This window comes from Lampetra planeri, chromosome 1 (genome assembly GCF_965212315.1).
Source record: "Lampetra planeri chromosome 1, kcLamPlan1.2.h2, whole genome shotgun sequence".
In the NCBI taxonomy this organism is placed as follows: Eukaryota; Metazoa; Chordata; class Hyperoartia; order Petromyzontiformes; family Petromyzontidae; genus Lampetra; species Lampetra planeri.
This window is the reverse complement of record NC_136107.1, coordinates 9,983,686-10,005,115: the sequence shown is the minus strand read 5'-3', so window position 1 is coordinate 10,005,115 and position 21,430 is coordinate 9,983,686. Positions and strand designations below refer to the sequence as shown.

Sequence of the window (21,430 nt, the reverse complement as noted above, 5' to 3'; positions counted from 1 at the left end):
CTTGCCTGCTGTTTTGTAAACATCCAGGGAAACCGGTTTTTGTTTTCACTTACAACTGCTTTATTCATCACTACTTCATCTTTTAAAAAAAACCCCGTTTTTTGGCGGAACGTCTAACGGACGCGACAAAGCCCCACAAAAGCATCGCACACAGGCCACCAAAATCCGTTAATATTCAGGGAACACTAATAGCAGTAAACTGCCACCAGTGTGTACATTATATGCACACACACAACACGCATACACGCCCAAGATAAAGTTTACAGAAGCATACAGTACACGTGCCCATATAGATAATTTCACCAGCCTTTTGCCGTTCGTTACGTCTCACTTCAGTCTGGCAACACCATGATAATCATGCAACAACAAAACCGAGCATTCATCGACCACCAACGCTGTTGTGATGCAGCAGCAGCAGTACACAAGCAGTTCCTTCATTACAGGAGACCAGCAGCCCAGGGAGGACATTTGTTTTACGTAAAATGCACGATTTTGGCAGTAGTAGTGTTTTTAATGTTGCTGTGCAGTGGAGTGATGCTTGTTAGTGAGTTGCTGGCTGCAGCATGTACACTCATGCGGGTGTGCGGGGCGAGCAACAGGAACTGAATAGAGCGGACTGTCGGTACAAACACGCCAACGCGGTTTCATCTATGTTTAACCAGAAGCAAACATTTACTAAGCCGCACGGAACATTGTGCTGGGGGGGGGAAAGAGACGCGACACGCCGATAGCACAAACATATCGCTATCTGCTGGATGAACTCGCAAAAGGGTCGTTTCACAACGGCTTACCACACACCATCAGGAAATACACACACGCTGGTTTACAAAAATACCCAGTTCAACGAGTGTGCATGTACACACACAGCCAGCCACCTTCCCAGGGTGCTTGTTCAAACACGGCAACCTTAAGTGAACCAACGTGCCGTGTGAAGGTGATCAATGGGGAATGGAAAACCACATTTATCACGTGACAAAATGAATATATGCACACACACACGTCATTTTTTTAACAACTTGTTTTCAGGGAGTAAACTTTGATGCAACATTTTTTTTTATTTGATCGAAACGTGCCTCGCTTAAGCTTCTGGATTTAGGACGTAAAAGTCTGGAAGACTCGGCAGTAAAAATTGTCAATTTAATTCTGGATGGGCCTACATGTCGGGAAAACACGCGAAAAGACCCCTGCACCCGTGTACATTTCAGACGTGGTCGTCATGGGCAATGAAACCAAACCTGCAGAGTCGTTACATGAGCTCCACGATGAAAAGGGTTACCATAACTCATCGTGCAAAAAAGTACTTGCCATGAGCACTACACAGCAACAACACCGAAAACATTGGCATAAAGAAACAAAGCAATTGAGATGATTTAAATGCAAAGATTGCAAGCAGATTTTATTTATTAAAATATTGCAGGACTATTTATATGAAGTACCATGGAAACGTTGAAGCTATTTCAATTGCACACAATTTCTTCCTGAAACTTTCACTTCAATGCAGTTTTAAATAATTATAAATTATAAAAGTGATCTAAAACATAAAAGTGCATCCACACGAAACAGCATTGCAAGTGGCCTTGGAACCATACACGCAATACCAGTGTTCCTGGACACCGATGCGAAACCTCAGAGTTACTGGGATCTGACGCCAGGTGGTCTCGTCTTCATCCAGTCTTCATTGTGAGGGTAAAGTGATTGTCTCGGCCCAGTCAGAAAAATATAATTACTGTATATCAAATGCCCCAAAATTACGGGGTTGTACCAAAGTTGTGCTGCTCACCACAAGCCTAAATTGCAGGACACTAACCTACAAATTTCCATTGCGCTCACAAAGCGAACGAAAGGCAAGGAGACGAGCGATTTTGGCTCCAAGCAGGCGGTGTGTGTATGTATTCATGCATTCCCTTGTAAAGTCCAGTGGTGTGCATCCCTAGTGTCCCTAATAAGTGCTTTACAAACATCCCGGCTCAACGGCGTTCCCGGCCACAGCCGTCACCCTCTCACGCAACTGAACGTGTTCACAAACTCAAGAAGTGCAACGAACAACACAGCAGCTCGGCAACAGCCGCTTGTAAAGTTCACGCAGAAATCGTCACGATCAGTCACGTGCCAATTCACGGTGGGGGTGCCTGCGTGCCGCGTGATGCCGAGCTCAGGGGTAGTCCTCCTCTCGCCGTCTTGGAAGAAGAGTCGCGCTCCCCCTCGTGAGAAAAAGACTCTGACCTTTACCCAGCGCCGACTGCAGGTGGCAGCAGCAGCAATAGCGTCCAAATACCGGGAGTTTGCTGATGGGAGCGGCAGTGAGTTGGCATCCACCAGTGCTCTCGTTTAAAAAAAAAACAGCGTGTGCATCATCCTCGGCCTTGACGAAAAAGAGTTTGCAAAACCAGTAGCAGCAGCGAGATGACTCACTCAGTCCTGGTCCAGGCATTCAGACATGTACCTGGAAAATTGAATCAGATAAAACAGATATGTCAAGACACTTAAAAAACTAATTATGCAGTATGCATAGAAATGGGTTCGCTAATTATTTAAATTAGTATGCAACACATTTTACGCTCAACTAATATTTCAGTTTCTATATTTGTTTATTAAACTTTTAAACATTACTAGGCACATACAACCTTGCGCCAATTGCTAATTAAGACTCATCACATTCTATAAAATTGATGGCTGTAGCGTTAGAAATGGAAATCTATGAAAATAAGCAATCATCGATAAACATGGCAAAAAAAAAACTTGAATAGGTGGCAAAAAAATGTCATCATGCATACCCTCACCCTGTAAAACAGTGGCAACCCAACTTAATCGTCCGCACCAACATGGGATGCGATGCCCCCTACAGCATATTATGCCCCTCAACATCCCTATTGAAAACCTAAACAAATAACGTTGCGATTCTGCGTCGGCAGTGGTGTACAAGCAAAAATAGAAAAAAGCACCAACACATCCTGCAATAACACTGGCCTTAAATGAAAAAAAATAGGTGACGTTTCCAGAAACGGCCCTTCTTCATAGCCAGTAAAGAGAGGGTCCAAAGCTCTCCCATAACCACACCGTCGCCACGGTTTTGCCCAAGCGAGCGCATAGTTGCGCGAGCGAGACAGCACGGCCGACGCACAGCGGTGCCGGTGCCCACCGTCTGAAGAAGTGCATGTGCGAGGAGCCCGTTGGCGTGTAGAGCGGCGTGCTGGGGCTCGCCAGCATGGCGCTGTAGATGTTGACGGCTACGACGAGGGTGCACAGCAAGATGGGGCCCACGATAGCGCCCTCCAGGCCCAGGTAGTAGACGCCGCCAGCCACCGCCAGCCCCGTCAGGTACGGGTGACCACCTCTGCACCACCGCAAACGCACGATTAACCCTTTCCGATGACGTACGTGCACGTCATCAGTTTTTCTTCCAATTCCGTTCCTAAATCAGAAGAAAAATAAAGTAACTTTAACAGTATATTCTTGGTTCTTTCGGTAAAGTCATGTAGAAGGGAAATAATAAAATAATAAAAATATAAAAAAATTCAATTCTCACGACGTTTCGACTGCAACACAAACAATCATCATCAGGTGTGAAATCCATAAAAATAAGCAATCAAATTTTCTTGCTGTGGATTTCACACCTGATGATGATTGCTTGTGTTGCAGTCGAAACGTCGTGATAATTTTATTGTTTAATATTTTTATTATTTTATTATTTCCCTTCTACGTGACTTTACCAAAATAACCAAGAATATGAATCCCTGCAGTCACGAAAGCTTTAAATCTAAATTCAACTTGAACAGTATCAAGGTTATGCGGAAGGGCATGTGGCACAGTTTGGCGCCAGCTATCATAGTGCGCGGTCGTGTCGCTACGGTGAGTAAAATGTCTTTAAAAACAACGGCGCTACCCCTCTCCAAATCAAATTAACAGGGCCGCTTGCGCATTCCGAGTTTCAGAGGTGAACGAGACCCACCCTGCAACTTGCAGATGTCTCTGAACGGGAAAGAGTTAAGGCCAGCAAAATACTAAATAGATCCCTTGTGTCTTATCAAAAGATACACGGTTTGTATTGAGAATCATATGTAAGTATGTTGAACTTATTTTGAACCGTACGTAGCCAACCGCGATAATCAGAGATGCGGAAATTGAATTGCGAAAGAGATGAAGAGCTGTTGAATGCTTCCCATTTTGAGTTTTGCTAATAAATAGTCAAGGGTTTTATAGCAGAACTCTCGTATAATTCAATGTGCACTCTAAGAATAATGGGCTCCCGCAAAACATATTTGCTTTCAAGTGTGGGATTTGATTTTTGCTTTAGAATTCAAAGAACATAGAGGTTAATTCCCACAATGCATTGGCTATCAGGTTCAAACCACAACCGAGGGGGCTATAAAGAATATTCCAAGACAGCCTTCTGGTGGTTTCCAAATGGTAGGCCATCATTTAAAAATGTCAAACACGTACATTACAATATGTTTATTGCTGTACAATTCTAATTGCTGTGCAATCTATACATGGAGAAGGGTAAACCCAATTAATAATTGACATTGATATTAGAACAAAATACTCAATAATAACAATAGTTTGCAGCCCGATATGAATGCACGACTGGATGAAGGCCTCCCTACGCCATGCTGGTCACAGGAGTTGTTCGACAACGCTTCACCACATTAGTCGGTGCAGGCTGGTGGAGAACAGACCCAGTACGAGCTCATATTACTTTCCAATGTTAGCCGTGCCCTGAAGTTGAAATTAGATCAGCAGGTTCATAGTGCGATGCGCTAAGCATTGCACCACCACCGCCCTCTGACACTATACTCGACGAACAAATTATAAAACGTCTCTAGCTCCTTGATGACCTGATCTCATTCGCAATGCAGAGATGTGCACGAGATGTGGGTTCTTTGGCTGGGAGCGTCGCAGTACGGCAGCCCACCCTGAGATGTCGGAGTAGATGGCCGTGTCGACGAAGTACGTGGGCAGGATGTGGCAAGTGAGCAGCAGCAGCGCCTGTCCGTGGGCGCCCTGCGCCAGCCACAGCTCCAGCACACCCGGCAGAGCCGCCCAGTACGTTCCCAGGAACGGCACCGCACCCAGGCACGCCGCTATCGCTACAGCAATACAGTAGTGAGGGGGGGGTGGCACACACATTAGGGCGCACGTACGCTGGCACATGCGACACAGCACGTACGTAACGGTACTGTGCGCATACACTATTAGGATGCGTTCACATGCCCAGTGTATGTCTAAAAACAGAAACCTAAGCTCACACATCAGCATGCGAGCACACACATAGCTACCACCTATATGGAACAATATTACTTTCTCTTTATTAGGCCTTTATCAAAAATGTATGAGAACTGAAGCAAAATCAGCAGGAAAAAATGTACTCTTTACAATCAGGTAATGCCTCTTATAAGGTCAATTCCTCAGATTAATAAGCGGCCCTTCCTGTGCAACTCCATTAGTTGCTCAGCCATCACAGAGGCATCCTCCGGTCATAATTTAATCAGTGCATCAAGTGCCTATTATGTAAACGCACTCGACCTCTAACGAGCATTACAGTATTTGGTTATTGGCATTTTTAGGCTTAAAGCTACCCCTGAGCAAAAGCAAACAGACGCAGCCCCAAGTAGGTGGCATGATCGTAACTGTTATGTTACAACTGCCGAGGAGCTATTCTGGGAAAGGTGGGGGTAACGAAAAAAAGGTCACAGGGATTGGCATTAACTTTGGATACGATGCCTGGGTTGAGCGTCAACAACGTGTTTTGTTTCGTAGCACGGAGGACGGCTCGCTACCTTCTCAGAAAAAAGGTTTGACGCCTGGCAAAACACATTCGCCAAAGTCAGAAATGTCTGTGCTGAACCACTCCGGACCGTTCTGGGGATTATCACCGCAAGGCAACGGTGTGGTCAAATAATATGCCACACGCGGTGTATCTTAAATAACTACTTTACTTATAAGACAATTTATAATGTAATCTACAATTAAATTATGACTGCCTTTACTCTCCCCCTATGATGCCAATATGTATTGAAATAAAGAAATATATTAAATGAGAGGAAAGGATCGAAGGCACCTGCAAAAACGATCCTGCTTGCAAAAGAAGAATAAACTAAATCTACGTACACACGCACCGAGCACATTTTATATCACGAAGTAACATTCAAACATTAATAATGTATGCAAGTTGTGTTAATGATAATATCATGTATTTGTTTTCTAGGAGGTTAAAATGGATGAGAGAACAGGCAACGTATAGGAAATGTGGCTCACGAAATACACAAGCGGCCAACAACGAAACAATACAGCAAGTGCAGCCGATGCGGAGAGTTGGAAGAAATGTCAGGCCAAGAAAGATTTGGCCAAGTTGAAGTGAATGCCTGGCAGCTGGTCATTCCATCAGCCTGTCAACATGTGCACAGCTGCGACCGCACGTCTTGACGATTTTCCAAGCCAGAAACCCATTTACCGCCGACGTAAGGGCATGAGGGGAAGTCACCTGCAGGGATGTAGACCACATTGATGCTGAAGATGGTGTGCGTCAGCCAGGTGTAGAGCCCGTAAAAGGATGCCATTTTTAAAGAGGCATCAAACACACCCCTGTGAAAAGACGACACCGTTTAGAATGCATTTCTTCGTTCTGCAGCTAAATCAGGAGTTTGGTCAGAGGAACAGCTTTAAGCCTGAGGATTTTTCCTAAACCGTTATAATCGCACAGTAATGAGATGGCACTGTTTTCCTGTTCACCATATATTATTATTTACACTGTGCCTCCGCTGCAGTGCATCATTAGATTAAAGAATTAAGGGGCCTTTTGAGATATTAACACGAGTAAGGATGCGATTGCAGACCACATATAAAGCGTGGAACAACAATGCAGTGCAGACAATATACATGCTATAATGACAGTAAACAAAACTGAAAAGCTAAATCGTGCCCCGGGTCACCTGATGGAGTCTTCCACGGTACGCCCAATGAGGTGGCTTGACAGACCACTCTGCGAGAGAGGGGCCAGGCTGATGAGCCACTTGACAGGCTTGTAGTACTCGTTGCTGGAGCTCAGCAGGTAGAAGAGTGTCGTCAGGAAGATTACCTGTCGGGCAAGACGACCATTAAGTGCAGGGGATTTTCTGGTGGGTCGCGTTTCTGTTACCAAATAAACAGTGCATAGGGTTACAATGGCTTAAAGCTTTCGTGACTGCAGGGATTCATCTTCTTGGTTTTTTCGGTAAAGTCACGTAGAAGGGAAATAATAAAATAATACAAATAAAACATAATAAAATAATTCTCAGGTCTGTCGGGAAGACAGACGCTGTCTTCCCGACAGACCTGAGAAGTGGCCGAAATGTCGTGAGAATTATTTTATTATGTTTTATTATGTTTTATTTTTTTATTTCCCTTCTACGTGACTTTACCAAAAGAACCAAGAAGATGGTTACAATGGCTTAAGCTTATTGCTATTTTAAAGTCATGTGCTCGGCCCTTTTGCGTGTTCTCACATTGTTAACGGAATACCAACTTGGGACAATTCACCGTATCGCCATATGACTCTTGTCCGACTTTAGCGTTCGATGAAATGTTTCATTACATGAAAGGAAAAGTGAATGAGCGCATTTGAAGGCATTTAAACAAAAGAGACAGTCTTCCTTATGGGTGCAACGTCTGGAATGAAACGGACGTATTATCTTGTCGTGCTCTCTCCTACCGTGGACAGGACAAAGTTGAGAATGGCCGTGCCCCCATAGAACAGCAGCGTGAGGAGCGTGGTGGCCATGGAGACCAGCAGAGTCACGTTGTGGATCATCACCACCCACAGCGACTCCAGGATCTAAGAGCAGCCACAGAATCGAACTGAACCTTTGGCGGCAGGTCATGTCAATTCTTCCTGGCATCCATACTCTTTGGTCCTTTCGGTAACGTCACGTAGGTAAAAATTCATAGATCACGACGTTTCGATCGCAACACAAGCAACCGTGATCAGGTGAGAAAAACGCAGCAGTTCTCCTGCTGCGTCAAAAGTTTTCCTGCTGTGTTTGTCTCACCTGATGACGGTTGCTTGTGTTGCGATCGAAACGTCGTGATCTATGAATTTTCTACCTACGTGACTTTACCGAAAGAACCAAAGGGTATGGATTCCTGCAGTCACGAAAGCTTCAAATCAAGATTCTTCCTGGCATCCGACGATATACAGCAGGTCCTCTCTTAACGCGTGTTCACACAACACGTTTTTGCTATGACGCAGTTCTTCTATTTGGGCGCCCATTATAACGCGGTTTGTGAGCGACCGAGCGGTATGGGAATTCTGGGTACACGCGTGGAATAGTACAGTACGCGGCGGTGTACTCTCATCGCAGTTCTTTGTCCCGCCATGCGATGACTGCAAGCTGATCTGTTGAGCAAATGTGATTGTATTGTTTTCATCTATTTATGCCCTGTAGTGTATATAGAAATTCCTCGCACTTTTCAGGAACGCATCTATCACATTAAACGAGGAATTGACGTACTTGTACTGCAGCTAGATTCGATACGATGCTGCAGCTCAAGCAGGCCACCATGCAGAGCAACTGTTTTATTAAAAACCCGCGTGTGAATCTCTCCGACGCAGTGTCTGGTGGTCAAATACAAAACATTGTGGCCACATTATTTCGTCAACCTTGAAAAATGTAACACCGTGTGCCTTTCACCTCTTCATGATTTTTTTTTGAAGAAAACAAAATCAGATTTAAAAGAAGCAAACACTGATGATAGGGGTCATAACCCTCACTGTACATCGTGTAACATTCACGTAACGAAAATAATCCTGCCTTCGAGGCACACAATGCCAATGTATTTCCATGACAGTGATAAGCACTTGTGACAAAAAACACATCGATCAATAGCACTGTGGCCTTAAAAGGGAAAAATATATATAACAGGCGACGTTTTGTCCAATGGCCCTTCACAATAATCCTGTGAACACTTTAACATGCTACGAGGAAGGGAATTTGCAATTGACATCGTTTTTTATATGACAGAGTTTGCGAAGAAAGTGTGCCAATTTAATAAAGAAGACTCATTGTGAGGTTCACCGAGAGGAAGACGGAGATGTTCTCCTGCACAAAGGAGGCCACGTCCTGCCAGTCGAGCACGTCCATTATCCACGAGGTTTGTCGCCCCAGGGGACCCCTCTCCGCACGGCTCCCACTCCGGCCCAGCGCCGTCCCGTTCTGCGGCACACGAGAGAACGTAGCATTTGTGTGTAATGCAAAAAACAAGCCACTGGCTGTTCCTGACAAACTGTATTCTGGTCCTCTTGTCTCTAGTCAAATGCAAACGACAGTAAAACCTTGGATTGCGAGCATAATTCGTTCCGGAAACGTGTTTGTAATCCAAAGCACTCATATATCAAATCATTTGTATGTTAGTTGTGATCACGTGACGCTCGGTAGACAAAGTGTATACACGTAAGACTCGTATTGCAAGACCTCGCTCGTTTATCAAAGTGATATTTATTTAAAAAAATTGCTCGTCTTGCAAAACACTCGCAGACCAAGTTACTCGCAATCCAAGGTTTTACTGTAGTATGTGTGTGAATGTGACCAACTGACAGGCAGCAGTGCAAGTCCACCATCAAAATGTATATATATTTTTTTTGTTATTTTCATGGTGACTTGAAACAAGAGAAGCACAATCCAGTTCTTCAGGAACTGCCGATGGTTTTTGCATAATACACAAAGGGCGAGTGCTTTTATACAAACGTTTGTGTATTGTTCGAGACTTATGATATTCCAGCCCGCACAATTTTTCTGTCACGAATTTCCCCCGCCAAATATGGATTTGACCACACGAGAGCCACACAATCTCCACTCTGGAATTCCGTCCCAACGTCACCTTTCCCCCAAGTTGTTATAACCTTGTTGAATTTCAGAAATGTGTCAATTCTTATCTTCTACACCTTCAAGAGTGCAGTCTGTTGCTGGCCGCTTGGCAGAAGGCCTCACCACACAGGCTTTGTGTGTGAGACCTTCTGCTGCTATTTGAGCTCAACAGCAGCTTGTGCAGTATGGAGGAGTGTAGCTTGAGTATGGTCCCGCAGGCCACCTTTTCAAGTCCTCTGATGAAGGGTCCACAAATTACGAATGTGCAGTGGACACCGACGGGCTATCTGCCCATGGATGGTGATGATAAAAGGTCCAATGCGATCTTAACGAAGATGAGTTTAACACAAAATGTGTCAGTTTAAAGGATTCAGAGTCGCCCGTTGGCACAATAACTCTCAAAAGTTGTAACGGATGATACATTATGAAGTTGTACAATTAATATTTAATGACAATTTCACAACGACTTTACTTATTAAAAGAGGGGGTCATTCAGTTTAACACAACTTTGAAGGGCAAGGAAGGCTGCAACAGACTATGATTAACAATAAGCAACACAGAGTAATTTAATGCACAGGCACTACATGATAATTCTCGTGTATAACGGGGGCTAAATTGGTAGGCACACAGTGCAAGATGTACATCTGGAATGCGATTGTGAATAAAACATGCCAGCAGCCACAGGCCACAGGGCGCACAAGCATGCATCTCGGCAACACTGGTGCACACAAACACACATGCATGAACCAAGACTGGTAGAGGCGGTCCCAAAGCTCCAGGACATGCTTCTCCACGCGTGTCGTGTTGTGCACCTTCTCGCCCAGCATCTTCCGCAGCTGCAGACCACACCGACGCACCAGCACACCGCACGCACCGCACACGCGACCCACACATCATACACACGACCCAGACCGCACACACAATCCAATCCACACATGACCCATGCAACACATGACCCATGCACCGCACACGCGACCCACACATCGTACACACGACCCAGACCGCACACACAATCCAGTCCACACATGACCCATGCAACACACAACCCATGCACCGCACACGCGACCCCCACATCGTACACACGACCCAGACCGCACACACAATCCAGTCCACACATGACCCATGCAACACATGACCCATGCAACACACGACCCATGCACCGCACACGCGACCCCCACATCGTACACACGACCCAGACCGCACACACAATCCAGTCCACACACGACCCATGCAACACACGACCCATGCACCGCACATGCGACCCAAGCAAATACACGATCCATACACCACCACCACGTGACCCACGCAACACACACATGCCACACACACGCACCCGTGGCAATTAGCAGATTGCTGAAATGTACGAATTGGGTCAATGACAAAGAGTGGGCTGCCAAGTTATATTGAGGTGCTATGAATTTACGTTCATGTCATCTGTAACAGAGGAGACAGTTTATATCAAAGGTAGAAAGCATTTATTACAACTCATATTTTGTGATTGGAGCATGCAATAATCTCAAAAGAATCGTTGGTGCCAAGCATCCACATCGAACCGGTGTGGAAACATTAATTTGCCAAGCAGCTGTCTTGAGCCACTCAATTACAGCGCCACCATTAGTTCCCATTAACCCCAAGCAGCGACGACAACGCTAAGTGTCCGCTATGAATCACTGCAGCGCTGCTCACCACATTGTCTGGTGAAATTGCGACGACAGTTGTGCACGAGCACATTCTACAAAAAAACTCCAACGCATTCGTCAATAGCAGAGAAAAAAAAAAATAGGTAACGTTTCGAGCAATGGCCCCCTTCTTCATAGCACAACTTAAAACAACTGGAGGATCCGACGCCTAAGAAGGAACAACCACATCGGTGCCGACAAGAGCAGCTTGCGTTACCCTGCTTGTTATCCACTCCCGGCCGTACTGATAGACACTATTGGCCGCCGAGTCCAGGGCTCTCTGCATTTCCGCCTCAGCCTCTGGTAGCCAGCTGTGACAAAACAGTGGTTTCACATCGTGGTTTAATGCTGTGTCAGTTTAAGGTCAAACTCCGTTTATCACTGACCAGATTATCCGTTAATTTGTTTATACGGGGGGCATGGCCGTCCAAATATCCGGGGTCCAGACCACTGTTTAATTGAGTTATTCGGCAAATACTTTTAAAAATCCGAGGTTGGGACCACGGATAAATGGAGTTATTTGGAAAATTATTTCAATTATCTGGGGAAATCCGTGGTCACACCCGCCCCCCCTCCCCGGATAAATGAGTGAATCTTAGGTTGGGAATTCGGATATTTGTAACCGGGGAACCCGTAGCTCCATTTTACCCTGGATAAATGAAGTTTGACTGTATTCCCATATAAAACACGTTATCCAAAATGTTGGATATTTGTTGATGTTGTTGCAAAAGCTGTTCTTGTAGCACATAAATGAAAAGCAATAAAAGTGCAAAAATGCTAAGGTAAAACACACGTTATTATACTAAATGTGCATTTTTTTTGCATAAGGTGCTTTTTAACACATATATAAAAATTATACGAGTGCAAAAAATGTGAGTGTAAAGCAACCAAATATGCATAATCAAATAGTCAGGGTGTGATAACAAGGTGTGGTTTTAGCTTTATTTAAATGCAGCTCAACTGCTGTATCTGCAGTTTTAAGAGTGACCTCTGGTCTGGCATTCCGCCAAAATTTACTTACACAGAGGAAATCAATATGCCATTTTACGTATTCACTACACGCAAAAATAATGAGTTAAAACTTAAGGAACTGTGCAAAGATCACCATCGCTTCACAAAGCTGGAATTGTACCCAAAGTCCAAACCAAATGTAACATAACGGGTCTTATTGTGCAGGGATTGGTCACTGAGCTGAAGCCATCAGCTTGCTACACCAGAGAATCTGGTGTCATCAGCGGGCGGCTGCCTGGACTCGAACCCAGGCCTCAGTGGCGCCAGCTCAGCACTGTGACCTTTGAGCCAAAATCTGAATATGTATTTATACTGGAAGGATCCAATTAGCTATAAAGCTCTTGTTCACAGATGTCCAGTAGGGGTGGGTTAGAACGTTACAACAACAAGCAACACAAAAACACGAAAGGAGTGAAAAGTACAAGAAAAGTAAAACAAATCACCCAAAAACCATACAAATAAGACTAAACCATCCCCATTCTATCAGACAAAGCTCACCGAGGTATTAACTTATTTTTTAAAAAGCGTCACTGGAAGTAAACTTGCATCTACTTATTCAATTGGGATTACACATTGCAATCATCACCCCCCTCCTGGCAAACTAATGCCCACTAGTCACCACCACAAGAACAGCTGCTCTTGCGGGCCCCTTAGAATGTTTGAGATGAGATTTGAGGCAAGGTGCTTTGAGTCGCTAAGGCAGTTAAGCACCATATAAATGCGAAGATAATTATAGCATACGCAAAATTAAACAAAAGATTGTTTGCGATGCTGCATTAGCAGGGGGTGCACAAACACCATCAACAAAAACTCAAAAGACTCATCAATAAACACTGCCTTAAAGAGAAAAAAACATACGATAGGTTACATTTCCGGAAAATGCCTTTCTTTATAGCAGGGAGATCCAGTGAGAATACATCAGCCGTTTTTTTTTAATTATTCCAAAAAAAAGGTCACTGCTTGAAATGTCACCTATATTATTGTCCTGCTTTAAGGCAGTGTTATGGACAAGCGTGTCGAATTTCTGACATTTGTGCCTCCGTGTGTGAGCGGTGCGGAGCGTGGGGGGGGAGGTGGGGCGGCGAGGGGGGGGGGTACGGGGCGAGCTCACTTGGCCCACTCGGGGTTCTGGGCGAGCGTCTCGTTGATGAGGCTGCGTGTGACGGCCACGACGTGCTTGCTCTCCTGGTGGACCTTGGCGGTGAGGAAGAGTCCCAGCAGCAGCGTGCCCACCAGTAGCAGCAGGATGATGAGCACGCTGATCAGCTTGTCCAGAGACGACTCCAGCCAACCCAGCAGCTGAGCAAAGACAAAGATATATGTACCTTGAACTTCTTTCGCACCGTACGTAGCAAACCACGCAAATCGATTTCCCCTTAACAGACTGTTGGAGCAAGTGCTGTTCGCAAACACATGAGGGGGTGGGTGGCCCGCACCACACCCGACCGCCTTTGGCTCCCCAGTGCAGATGCTTACACACCGCACCAGGTATAATTTGAGGCTCAGTCGACCTCGGGGTGGCCCAGGACCGGTTCAGATATTCGTCACCGATGTTGGCTGTAAGCAGAAATCGAACTCGGTTCGCTGGGTTCGTAGTGGAAGCGGGTTAGCCATTGCACTGCCGCTCCCCACTACACCACCGAAGCTGAGCACACGCACGCACGCACACACACGCACGCCACACACGCACGCACACGCACGCACACACACGCACACACGCACACCGTGTGCACCACATAACAGCAGCGTTCAAAATAACCCGTGGGAGAACAGCAAGGAAAAGTTGCCATCACTTAAAAAAAACCCAGATTACTGTGGCATGATTGTTCAGAGATCGAGGGCCTTCCCAACGTGACTCTATTCGAGTGAACACGACTTGTTTGCAAGAATGTGAATATTGAAAGGCTATTCGAGGTCTAGGAGCATGTTTGCAAGGCAAGTGTAGTTTTTGTTATTTCCGGAATATTAATTATGAACGCAAATAAAATATGTTATGGCACACAAAGGCCAGTTTTTGTCAATAATGTCATGGGATAAAAGTTTATTGTTATCCAACAGATGTGGCTTATCTTGGTTTGCAAATCAATGGCAGAATCACAAAACCACATCCCTGATCATTTTCGTTTGCGTGAGATCTTGAAGCACAGGCCACCATAACATTAAAATAGACAATGCTTCAGGGATATGTTCGTGACAAAATTTGTGTATGGCTCAAGACACGAATATATAGCAAGTCACTTTTTATACGAGTCCTGGGTAAATGACAGATTCTTAACTATGTTAACGTTTGAGTTTTTCACTTGTAGCCTGTGCCAAACAGCTCAAGTATCATATGACCCATCACTGTGATCGCATAATGTCAAAAGGCTCCAGCAATTCTGCCGATTAAGCACATGCAATGCCAACATATGATAGGCATGGTGTAATAAGATCTGGAACGACCCCCCGGGGTTCTCGCTGACTGCTCCCTGAGCCAGCGGCCTGCGCCAATCTGCAACAATTGATTCTCCTGGCATCTTCTTCTATTTGCGAAGTCACTGGATCCTCTCTGGTGGCAAAGGCACCAATTGGGACGGTCAACGCTCTAACACTCCCTGTTTTCCGAAAGGTTGGCTGTGTGCGCAATAACGCCGAGTTGGCTCGGGCGGATTATTGTTTTCTAAACCGTTATTATTAATACGGCCCTGGAGCTGTGGTGAAAGAGGTAAGAAAAAAGAACGTGAAATTGACCAAAATAACCACCACGGGAGAAATTACAAGGTGTTGTCAACACATTCCTGCGGAGGGAGCTGGTAGGAACGTTGGGTTGCTCGGTCAAAGGCCAGGGTCAACGGCGGCGTGGTGTATTCCGCAAATATGGCCGAATGTGAGGGCGGGCACAAGCCGGCGTGAGTAGGTTATAAGGGCACCACGGGGTGACCAGCACCTCCCCACCCAGCCCCACCCCTCCCACTCCCCACCCAGCCCCTCCCCACCCTCCCCACCCAGCCCCTCCCCACCATTCCCTCCCCACCCAGCCCCACCCATTTTTGAATGCACGACGGACGGACACAATAATCCCCTGTGGGCTGGTGTAACCAGGAGGTTCCTACCAGTATTAACGTTTTCAACTTCACCTTGTGCACTCTGTTCTATTCAGGAGGTGATGCAGGTGCTCACATAATAAGCCCTTGGTCACAAACTCGACTTAGAATAATAAAACGTTCAGGTGCGGAAATACCTTGTGTCAAAATAAAGTTTCACCATGCAAAACCCAGGTCACACGAGTCCGATCAATTTGACTGTGTATCCAAAATCTTCATTCTTACAGACGGTCGGCATGTTCGAGGTGAAGGAACAACGCCTCACATTTTATGGCCAAGAACTAAGGCTGTGCGCCCTCCCTCTATGAGCAGAGGCCCGTCACGGGGCACAGCCGTTCCCTGTTACATCGAGACCAGCTGCAGGAGAGCGGCGGTCGTGATGAAGGGGCCCACCTTCCGGTCAGCACTAAAGAGGAGCTGCCCAAGGCCGTAGATCGGCCGGGGCAGCAGGACCTCTCGCCGCTCCTCGAGGTGGCTCTCCAGGCGGCAGAACCAGCGCCCGGCGCACGCCACCACAAACTCCCGCACCCGGAACGCCTCCAGCAGCTTCATCAGCAGGCATACTGTGCCCGAGACAGCCGGCATCAGCGGAGACGAGACAGCAACACAATCCGGACAGCCATCGACAGACAGCATCTCCGTGCTGTTAATATCGCCGCTTTTTTTCTTCCATCGCTTCCGTTAGCATGTCGCAGCATTTTTTGTTGTGGAAATTGTAACGTGAAAGTTACAATGCAAGGTTAACGCAAAAATAAATAAAAAGTAAATTAATTCCTGAAGTTGTTGTGTGCTCTTCTTCTTTTGCAATACAACGCCTATTAAAATGCAAGTACATTATTAGTGTTTTTTAAATGATTGTTATTATAGTAGATGATAAAGCTCACGTGGCCCATGTGCACACTCACTGGAAATGGGAATAGGCAGGAGTTGCAGCATCCAGAGGTTGAGCCAAATCTGGACGGCCACGATCGCCCAGAGCAACGCCACGAAGTAGACGTTACTGACACACTTCCGCCTGTGCCTCAGCCACAGCGCTCGGTGAGGTCCCTGGGTCCAGCCGGTAGGAGGAGGTCGCGCTGGGGTGTGTGTTGCACGGTTTGAGAAAGAGGTTTCACCCGAGAGTGTCGAATTGTGAGGTGACGAAGTCGATGTTTGTTCTGCTTCTGTCAACGATGCTGAAGTGAACTCAGAGTGTTCTGTTGAATGAGCCTCTGGAAAAGTGAGAGGGAAAAAAACAGAGCTTAATAAACTGAACAATGAAACTGATGTGTGAATATCAAGGAGCGAAAGCACGGGGAGAGAGGGATATTACTTGCAGAAGAGTCTTGGGCTTCCTTGAGCGAGCCTCCCAACCCCGTGATGGAGGTGGCCATGGCACCCATCTGAACCAGAAGGTCTGAAAACCCCACACCTGGCCACAGGAAAACCACGCGCTGTTCCAGCAACCGAATCTCTCACGACTCAAGTCTAACACAGAAATGCTCATTTCTATCATGCCTTCTTGACGAGGCCCATCACCAACAACTTTAATAAACTTAATACTTCAGAAAAAAATTAACACATGAGATTGGTAAACAACTGTCTGTATAAACTCGTATTTAGCAATCATACAAAAATGTAATAACATATTAACATTTCTGAGTTGATAGTGATTTACGTTATAGTTTTGGCAATGTCGGGAATTGTTTTTAATGCACGACCACGCATTTTTCTGTTCAGAAATACAACCCTTGTAGCAGACACCTCAAAGTGTATAAAGGTCCAACACGAAGACTCGTCACAGAAAACCAATTACAAAACATTGTGAATGTAGCCAGGTATAATCGGAAACTATGTTCTGTACAACAAAACAAGTTAATCAGCTCACTTGATACAGTAATTTTGCTGTGACGGTTCCACCTGAAGACGGAAGCTTGTGTTGCCTCCGAAACGTCGTGATTAAATTTTTATTAACCTACGTAATCAGCTATTCAAGCAAATATATTCTGATGTCACCCAGTTGTAAATTTAATCCCAGGACTCCAATGTGCTAAATGTTAGGACAGTGGGATTGGTGAAGTCCATAATAAAACGCCTACAGAGCAACCGGGGGACTCGGTGTGATATCAAGAAATGGGTGCGCACACCTTTGTTACGATCTCTGCCACTCTCTGTGAGCCAGCCGATGAGCAGCAGGGTGAGCAGGAGTAGCAGGGCTGGTATCCGCCAACTCCCGGCCAGAGACACTGGTAACGAGCCAGCGGAGAGAGGGGGGCAGGCAGCAAGCCACCCGTGATGATCGTTAAAGCTCGGCGCTGTTACCAAAGCCGTTTCATGGTATGTGACTAATAAGCGTTATATCTTGTAAAGCTGCAACGATTAGAAAACGTATGGCAGGCTTATGTTGTTGTCAAGTTAACTGTAGTGAAATAACTAAGAATTCATATAAACATACTGGAAGAGCAACAGAAAAAAAGCAATGCAATATAATGCATTCCAGATATACAATTATAAATGTATAGTTAAATGACGTTGCAATAACTATAATACCGTAAACATTTACACATCACTTGTTAACTTTGATCGGATTTCGCCGGCAGGGCCGCTGGACGGGGCACAACGGGCCAGCGTCACGCCTCCCGGTGCGTGTTAGCAGTGTCGTGGATGTGTCTCGGTCCGTTCTCGATCCATCATCAGTGGTTAATGTCGCATCACATCTCCGCACCGAGATGCAGCAGCAGGGCGGCCCAGGGCAGGCAGGCGAGGCCCCGGAGTACGGGCTGTGTGCGCGGGCTCCAACACAGCAGAACCGCCAGCAGATAGGCGCAGACGAAGCTCCACACCTACGGACGTGAGAACAGAACCATCGACACGGCAACATCGTTAGTGTGAGCAAAGGGCATTGGAGAGGTATGAAGACAACAAGCAAACGCGGCATTTCGCATTTTTTGCCGACTACCCGAGGCGTTTGAAAACTTTGAACAAAATGTCCTTTATTTTGAAATGATTGTGAAATGAGTCCCCTGATTTGCATTATTATATTGTATGGTGGGGAATGAATCAGCGACGTTTTTATTTTGAGCATTTTGTGTGAAGCCAGTGGACGGCTTCAGGATTAGCTTGGCGAATATCTGAAATTCTGGCAGCAAATGATTGATGCTGGCAGTGCTGTTACTCTGTTGTCCAACACGCTGACACGTACGGATTTTGTGTTGTGGATTTCATTTAGTGCTGTATGCCCAGTTATGTTAAAATTGTTATTTGCCTATTTTAAAAAACCACTAAACTACTGAGATCCATCCCTTCAAGCGCCCTCAGTCAGGAAAGGGGCAATGCATTTTTCCATACGCTCTACCAGAGACATCGGGCAGAATCTCTAACAATCATTCCGTCATTACATCCCTTCTCATAGAGCGCTTGGGAGAAACAACCCTAGGATCAATAGCAGTGATTACTAGAAGTTCAACAACAACAAAAATACCGTCAAAATTATGTTTAAAGTCTCTCCGGACATTTCTAAAACCCTTCCAATAACGGTACAGCCGTGACACGTGGAACACGTCGGTCAGATTGTGTGTGTTCGTCAAATGTCTCGTACACAAATCACCACCACGGTCGCCTTCCTTTCTTTTATCCGTTCAGGATCAACTCTTCTGACTCAACCGTGCCACGTCGCCATAATTACAGCGCAGTAAGTACTCAAGCCAGCGCTGCCAATGACAACGAACGTCCAAGCCTGCCAAAGCTTCCTCCAAACACACAGCACAGAGCACGCACACACAGCACGATAGGCCATGTGTACGGTGCGAAAGAAGCTCAACGCCAACACACGCCGCTCAACTCGCCCGTGTCGAGTCGAAGAGCCCCAAAGCGCCGTGCAACTTCTCCCGCACTCCGCCCAGCACCTCCGCGACCACCACCGTCACCACCGTCGCCACGACCACCACCAGCAGCAGCACAACGAGCCCGGCACACCGCTTGGGCCACCACCGCCGCCACGGCCACCACCACCACGCCGGGCCAGAGCCGAGGGTCAACATCGGCGGCCAGAGGCGCGCGGACACCGCCAGGGGCAGCGCCAAGAGGGCTGCGAGCGCCAGGGGCCGGCGACGTTCGCGGAGCTCCGCGAGCCACGCGCGGCTCCGCGCCGCCAGTCCGCGCTTGCACGGGTGCAGGAAGGAGCCGCAGAGCGTCGCCCAGAGCAGCGGCCGCAGGAACTGCTCGAGCAGGACGCAGAGCCAGACCGCGGCGCCGCACCACAGCGCGGCGAGCAGCAGCGCGCCCGTGTTGTAGACGGCGGCCTGCCGAGCCACGCGAGCCGACGGCGTCGCCGGTGGTGGTGGCGGTGGGTCGCGGCGATAGGGCTGAGAATCCTCCATCGCGCACGGCCCGACCGGCTCTCGTGGGGCACGTGGGAGGGGTGGGAGGGGAGGGGTGGGTGGGTGGGAGGGGTGGGGTTTGTGGGGTGGGAGGCGTGGGGTGCTTGGGGTGGGAGGGATGGGGTGGGGTGCGTGGGGTGGATGGGGTGTGAGGGGTGGATGGGGTGTGAGGGGTGGGGTGGATGGAGTGTGAGGGATGTGAGGGTGGGAGGGGTGGGTGAGTGGGAGGGGTGGGTGAGTGGGAGGGGTGGGGTGGGTGAGTGGGAGGGGTGGGGTGGGTGGATGGGGTGGGAGGGGTGGGGTGTGTGGGGTGGATGGGGTGGGATGGGGTGGGAGGGGTGCGTGGGGTGGTTGTCACTCGGGGTGACGTTGCCGAGCACGATACAAGTCCCGGCTCGGATCGATTCTCTATTCTCGGCCGTGCGAGTTGGGGAATCGCGCCTCGCACGATGCGCGGACCTTGCCGCTTCTCGGTGGAGTTGGACTGAAGCCTCTAACGTCTCTCGCTCTCTGTGGCCTCTTCTCCGTGTATGTGCTGTGACGAAGGGCCACTGTCCGAAACGTCGCCTATGATAATTTAGTTTTAAGACCACGGTGTTATTGACGAATGTTTTTTTTTAAATATTTGTGCCCAGTACGCCACTGTCAATAGTTTTACAGAATACATTATTTTTTTCAGTTGTAACACATTCCTGCGGAGGGAGCTGGTAGGAACGTTGGGTTGCTCGGTCAATGGCCAGGGTCAACGGCGGCGTGGTGTATTCCGCAAATATGCCCGACTGTGAGGGCGGGCACAAGCCGGCGTGAGTAGGTTAAACGTTGAGTTTTATAAGGGCACCACGGGGTGACCAGCCCCTCCCCACCCAGCCCCACCCCTCCCACCCCCCACCTAGCTCCACCCTCCCCACCCAGCCCCTCCCCACCCTCCCCTCCCCACCCAGCCCCTCCCCACCCTCCCCTCCCCACCCAGCCCCACCCTCCCCACCCAAACCCTCCCCACCCTCCCCACCCTCCCCACCCAGCCCCTCCCTGCACGACGGACACAATAATCCCCTGTGGGCTGGTGTAACCTGACGGTTCCTATCAGTAAAAGTGTTGCCTCTGTAGGGGTTATTACGGGGAGAAGGGCGGACAGAAAACACAAGGGTGTCTGCACCCACACACGGGTGTCTACATCCACGTCCGCATCCGTTAACCCTGGGGGGCCATGGGGGCGCTGTGATCCCCTATAATTCCACCCCTCGGAGGGGACTCCTATAAAAGGCGGGGAGCCAGAGAGCTCGGGGCCAGTGTGGAAGAAGCTTACCAGTGAAGTCTGAAGACCGGCAGAATAGGCCCTGGGACTCCCCTGTCTCGCTGCCCTTGTCAGGGCCGAGCAGGGCAAGCCAGTGGCGCGGCCCCAAGAGCTTCTGGACCTCTGCTCTTGTAAGAGCAAGGCCGGGTTAGCTGGGTGCCGGGAT

General features: G+C 47.7%; 1 protein-coding gene across 1 annotated transcript; it reads right to left on the bottom strand.

The window, feature by feature from the left end:
- Nucleotides 1-1,369: 1,369 nt before the first annotated feature.
- TMEM245 (transmembrane protein 245) lies at nt 1,370-20,016 on the bottom strand. The gene is made up of 16 exons (XM_078592842.1): nt 19,437-20,016; nt 18,317-18,434; nt 17,739-17,837; nt 16,925-17,023; nt 16,518-16,823; nt 16,006-16,175; nt 13,641-13,828; nt 11,736-11,829; nt 10,577-10,675; nt 9,051-9,188; nt 7,688-7,810; nt 6,930-7,075; nt 6,482-6,582; nt 4,913-5,087; nt 3,140-3,334; nt 1,370-2,443 (listed from the first exon to the last, which is right to left on the bottom strand). Exons 1-16 carry the CDS (start codon nt 19,968-19,970, stop codon nt 2,413-2,415), a joined length of 2,616 nt encoding a protein of 871 aa, XP_078448968.1. The 5' UTR covers nt 19,971-20,016; the 3' UTR covers nt 1,370-2,412.
- Between the last annotated feature and the right edge of the window lie 1,414 nt (nt 20,017-21,430).